The sequence below is a fragment of the Peromyscus maniculatus genome, chromosome 15 (assembly GCF_049852395.1).
Source record: "Peromyscus maniculatus bairdii isolate BWxNUB_F1_BW_parent chromosome 15, HU_Pman_BW_mat_3.1, whole genome shotgun sequence".
NCBI classification, from domain to species: domain Eukaryota; kingdom Metazoa; phylum Chordata; class Mammalia; order Rodentia; family Cricetidae; genus Peromyscus; species Peromyscus maniculatus.
The window spans coordinates 79,559,651-79,565,650 of record NC_134866.1 but is presented as its reverse complement, the minus strand read 5'-3'; the positions used below and the strand labels follow the sequence as shown (position 1 = coordinate 79,565,650).

General features: G+C 43.2%; 1 protein-coding gene across 1 annotated transcript in view; it reads right to left on the bottom strand.

Annotated features, from left to right (window-relative positions):
• Positions 1-969: 969 nt before the first annotated feature.
• Positions 970-6,000, bottom strand: part of Nln (neurolysin) — a 106,417-nt gene continuing 101,386 nt past the window's right edge. Inside the window, exon 13 of the mRNA XM_006982738.4 lies at positions 970-2,986. Coding sequence (XP_006982800.1) covers positions 2,852-2,986 — 135 coding nt within the window. The 3' untranslated portion in view covers positions 970-2,851. The remainder of the gene's footprint in view (positions 2,987-6,000) is intronic.

The window sequence follows — 6,000 nt, the reverse complement described above, 5'->3', positions numbered from 1 at the left end:
GGGCAAATTTAGGCTGTTGATTGACAGTACTCATCTGGAGTCCATTTGCCCCGTGAGAGGTGGATCCAAGTCGACTCCCTGGAGCTTATAAGAATTTTGAGTTTACGCAAAGAGGTAAGCTTTAGACACATTAGCACCAATGATTTCAGAAGTTCCAACCTGTTGGGAAGGGTGGGTGTGGTGGGGTGGAGCTCACACCTCGGACTTCAAGAAGCAGAGACTTACCCTTCGGGTTTCCTTCTTCTCTTTGATCACACGTGGGCTCCCAGGCTGCTGAAGACAGGCCTTCCCTCTCCTAATCCTCCCTGGAAATTTCTTTGCAGATATAACTAGAGACGCCCCTTAGTCTACGAGGGGTTCTTGAACCAGTCAAGTTGAGTATCAGGGTTAACAATTATGTCAGCTTCCACGGAGGAGCAGCTCTGACCAAGGCCGGCTAACCTCAGATGAGTATGACACTTCCACTGTACGTGGTCTGCTGGCAGTGTGAGGAAAGCCAGAGCATGCTTTTCCTGTTTGTGTACGCCACATGCACCGTGTACACATTCACGCACATTCACACACATTTGTGTGTGCCAGTGTGCGTGCAGAGGCCAGAGATCAAGAGTGGGTATCTTCCTCTAAGGTCTCTCCACTTATTTTGAGACAGGCTGTCACTGAACCTGGGGCAATGTCTGCTGGGTATGGGACACTGGGAAGAGATTTCGGCCGGTCTCTGGGTAGCAGGAAACAGCAGGTGGTAAAGGCATCGGTTAGAGAACACAGGAAGAACATGGCTGAACAAGTGTGCTGAACCTGTGTTTATGAGGAAACAGAACATCCTGGAAAATCCAACCAAATAAAAATCTTGAGTGGAGTGTGGTGGCATCTGCCCGGGAGCACAACACTGGATGGGTGGGTGGCTGAGACACTGTCTTTTTTCTCGTGTAAACACAAGTTTTAATGTTAAAACACAAAAGAAATGTGAGCTTGTTTTTGTGGACAATGATGTAACTTTATTGTGTGCAGTCTTTTACACACTGTTAGCTTTTCCAAGTGAAATAAGATTTACGATAAAGTTGTTCTGAAGGAGACACACTGGGCCATAATAGAAAAAGCTGAAGAGAGATTTCTTTTTTCTTGTCTGAAAGTGGAAAACATAACTTGGGGATGGGGATGGGGGTGGGCAGAGATAGGAGAAGCTTCCAGAGATTTCTAAGATCACCATGAAAACAGCTGGGGAGAGCAGAGCACTTGCCTGGCAAGGGTGAAGAAGCTAGAGGTTGGATGCCCAGCACAAAACCCAACCCAATCCACAGAAACAGGGCTTGCTTTCTGTGTGCCAGGCCTTGGCACGCCCTGCCATGTGTACCTTTATTACATAACATAGCATTCTATTTAACACAAAGTCCACCTGCTCTAGAGAACAGAAGGGTTCTAGTTTTATCCGCAGTGGGCAGAGTCATTCCTCACGTCTGTGTTAAGAAGTCAGACCCTGCAGAGTGCATTCACAGTTCATTTCCTTTTCCTTCTCAGTATCCTACTTGGGTTTCCTTTTGGAGTAGACTCCCGGAGCTAAAATAAATGGTGTGAGCTCACTAGTCTGCTGCTGAATTGGAAATGTAGGCCCCAGTAAAAAGAGTTAGAGATCTGCAGGTCCACCTTACGAAGCAGGCTACTCAAGAGCCTTTCCCCACAGCTACCTGCCCACGTAACACCAGGGAGCCACTGTTCTCAAGTGCACCATTCCAACCCTCCACTTCTGGAGTTGTGACAATTCTTAGCTCCCGCCTCAGCATCTGACCGCACTCTGACATGTCTACCTACTGCTTCCAGGGAGGTGTTCAATAAGAGAGGCCAAGTCACAATCCACTGTCAGAAACATGAGAACTGAGCTGAATGTGGGGGCTGAGGCAGGGGAATTACCATGAGTTCCAGGCTAATCTGGCTCCACGTGAGATGTTATCTCAAACAAACAAACAAAAGAAAAGCAAAATAAAAAGACACAAACACATGGTAAAACTAAAAGAAACACTAGAATCCAGAAGACGTCTGGAGGTTCTCTCCTCTTCTCACTCGTGACGGCACGCTGAGACTTGACATCTTTCATGCGGAAGTGGAACTGGGCTTCTAGTGCAGGACACAGAACTTGTAACACACATTAGGCCAGTTAAAACTAAATTTAAAAAAAAAAAGTATCTAATTGAACTTTAGAAAGAAAAAAACCCCCCAAATCTTAAAAAACAAAAAAAAAGCAAAAACCCAAATCTTAGTGGAGAAACATAATTAAGTGTGATAGAAAGCCGAGAATCAAAGCCCACTGTACCAAAGATGAACGTTATTACTGAGGCATATTCCACTGGCCTTGAGACATGCAGTCAAAGGCCAAGTGACGCTCAGCTGTGAGGCAGAGGGTCAAAGGTGACGCAGGGCTCTGAGAAAATATTTACCAGACAGAAAGTGATGATTCATTTACCAATCCAGAAATCTCAAGTATAAAACTTCAAGATATAAGAAGGATCAAATTATATCATGTTTGTGATTCAATTAAAAAATTCTTAGCCCTCTTACATTATATTATCTAGATTATAATAGTAAAAAAATCAAATTACATTCATATGAAACTTTTATCAAAAGAAATCAAATCCATTTTTATGAAATTTTATAGTACAATTATTTTTAGTGGGTCTTTTCTTAGGTCACAGTATTTATAATTTCATTTACATCTGTATAATTTTCAAAATTAAAAAACAAAAGCAAATCAATAGAAATCTAAGTTTTCATTTGTAAAACTCCCTTCAGTCTCCAGGCCAGCAACACATGGTGCTGTTGATTTGTCCTCCAGACATGGATGGCTCCCAGGATCCCCGGTCTATGAAGCATTCAGGCCTCGACTCATTAGGAATGCTTTTTGGTTTGGCTCGCGTTGCAAGAAATTCTGGAGCATGTCCATGCCGTCCAGAGATCCCCCAGGTTTCAGGATTAGGTTTCTGTATTTCATTCCAACCTAATAAAAGAAAACATCATGCCTAATAACTCACGGGCGTAGCAATCCTCCAAATCCCCAGGCATAAAGGAGAAGGGGTGAGGGTGAAGAAAAAGGGGCTTCGGCTTTACTGGGTCTAGACATTCTCTTCTGCTGACCAGGCAGCCCGATCCCTCCTTCCTGCAGTGAAGGGATTTGCAGCCTCAGCCTCAGGTGGGAGCCCACAGCACAGGCGAGCAGGCACACCAAAAGGAGCACAGTTGGCTGTGCCTGCTGGTCAGTGTCTGGAAAGGTTAGCAGAGCGAGGGTCCAGAGGCTAACTGGCTGTGTGGGCTTCACAGCCGCAGCATGGTCACCGTTGAATGGCTTCAGGTATTTCTTTTTTCTTTCTTTCTTTTTTTTTTAATATTTATTTATTATGCATACAGTGTTCTGCCTGCATCCCTGCAGGCTGGAAGAGGGCACCAGGTTTCATTACAGATGGTTGTGAGCCATCATGTGGTTGCTGGGAATTGAACTCAGGACCTCTGGAAGAAACAGCCAGTGCTCTTAACCTCTAAGCCATCTCTCCAACCGGCTTCAGTTATTTCTATAAGAGGTCATGAAAAAACACAACAAAACCCCCACAAAGAGACCCAACCCACCTTCTTCAAGTGACAAGCATTTCTGAGGGGTCAGAACTGGTGTCGCACAAGTCTTTGGGGATAGAAGTCTGGATTTTAAAACAGAGCACAGTTCCTCTGCTTTTATTTACAGAAACACAGACATGTGGGAAGAAATAGCCGCTACTCAGCAGCACACCGGCATCTTTAGGTTCCTGTCACATCCTTCCATTGTCCTGGTAATGAAGTCAGTGAGTCCTAATTCCAGATGCACATATAAAACAAACAGCCACCACTCGTGTTTATACTTATGTGATTTGGTCAACAGGACCAATAATCTTTTTGGGTAAGGGAAGAATTAGAGAATTGCAGAGAGAAAGCAGCTTCAGCTTTGACTGAGAACAAAGTCCTACTTGCTGCAGCCATAGGAGACTTACTCTGTAAGAAGTGAAACGTGCTCAGCGTGACAGAGGCAAACCTACCTAAAGTCCTGCCAGAGCCATGAAACAACAACAGTCAGACGGACACTCTGAGGTTGTCTTTTGTGCATAAACAGGAATCACTTGTAACTTACAAGTCACTTCGCAGTGTTTATTAACCTTCCTAATCCTGTGACCCTCATGTTGTGGTGACCCCCAACCATAAAATTACTTTTGTTTAGGCCAGGCCGTGGTGGCGCTCGCCTTTAATCCCAGCGCTTGGGAGGCAGAGGCAGGTGGATCTCTGTGAGTGTGAGGCCAGCCTGGGCTACAGAGCGAGTTCCAGGACTGGCTCTAAGGTTATACAGAGAAACCCTGTCTCAGAAAAACAAAAGCAAAAAAAAATTTTTTTCCTTTGCTACTTCATAACTGTAATTTTGCTATTGTTATGAATCATAATGTAAATATCTGAGTTCTGTGTTTTCTGATGGTCTTAGATGACCCCTGTGAAAGGGTCATTTGACCCAAAAGGGGTTTCGACCCACAGGTTGAGAACCATTAATCTAGCTGACGTGTCCAATCTTTTAACACTGTGACAGGCTGCTACATTTACAAAGCTTACAAAGCCTGAGAACCCTGCAATGGTATTACCAGGAAACAAACAAAACAAAACAAAACACACCTCAAGACATTTTAGGTAGGTTGATGATTCTGTTTGGGTTATCATATATATTCACAGCTGTTCTCAGCCGCATGCAGCCCAGTGTACTGAGCTGGATATGGCTGACACAAGCTCATATTTCATAGTCTGAATTCCAGTTAGGGATAAGCAATTAAACTTAGCATTTGCTAAATGCTCAGGTAGCAAGACCAATACAATTATGAAGCACATATTTACATTGAAATTTCCTATCAACAACATATAGAAATGTTTACAACGTGAAATTAGTATTTTTGGGTCTCAGGTTGGCCTCAACTTGCTATGCAGCCAGGGATGACCATGGATGGCCCTCTGATCCTTCTGTCTTTACCTCCTAAGTGCATGGATTACAGGCACCAGGCACTATTCCCAGTTTCTATGGTGCTGGGGGTTGACCCAGGCCCTGTGTAGGCCAAGCAAGTACTCTACCAACTGAGCTCTACCTCCAGCCTCATTTGCATAAACACTACAGACAAGGCACAGTGGTGTGCACCTGTATTCCTCGCCACTGGGGAGGATGAGGTAGGACAGACACTTGAGCTCCATGTAACCTATGTTATCACTTCAACACGTGAAGTTTGTACACATCACTGAGTTTTGTCATTTCTGTAAGTACTCAAAACCCACTGGCTTTTGTTGTTTGTTTTGTTTTACATTTATAGCAAAGCTGCATCAGATCCATTTTGGGTATTCCAAAGCTCTATTGATATAGATACGATCAGATGAAAGGGTAGATTATTGAGTTTACTTTTTTTTTTTTTTTTGTTTGTTTTTTTTGTTTTTTCGAGACAGGGTTTCTCTGTGTAGCTTTGCGCCTTTCCTGGGACTCACTTGGTAGTCCTGGCTGGCCTTGAACTCACAGAGATCCACCTGGCTCTGCCTCCCAAGTGCTGGGATTAAAGGCGTGCGCCACCACCGCCCGGCTTGAGTTTACTTTTAAAGAGCAACAACGTTTAAAATTGCTATAGATTTTAGTTTATTACAAATTTAAAGTTAATTTTGTTATACTATATGTATTATTTCTACTCTTGTTTAAGGCATTATGTTTGTGCAGCTCATTTGAAATTGTAATGTGTAATTAAGAAATGCAGATTATTAGTCATCTATGATAATCAAACTTATAGCCATGTTAGTTAAGTTTTCTAGGTTGTTAGTTAAGTTTTCTAGGTATACATAGATATATTTCAATTAGGTAGGTAATCTTCAAACACTTCAAAGACCTACAGAATATGGCATTTAAAATATTTTAAAAACTTAAGACTTTCTGGACAGTGAGACACGTCTGTTCCTGGCAGCACTGATTGACTTCAAAGA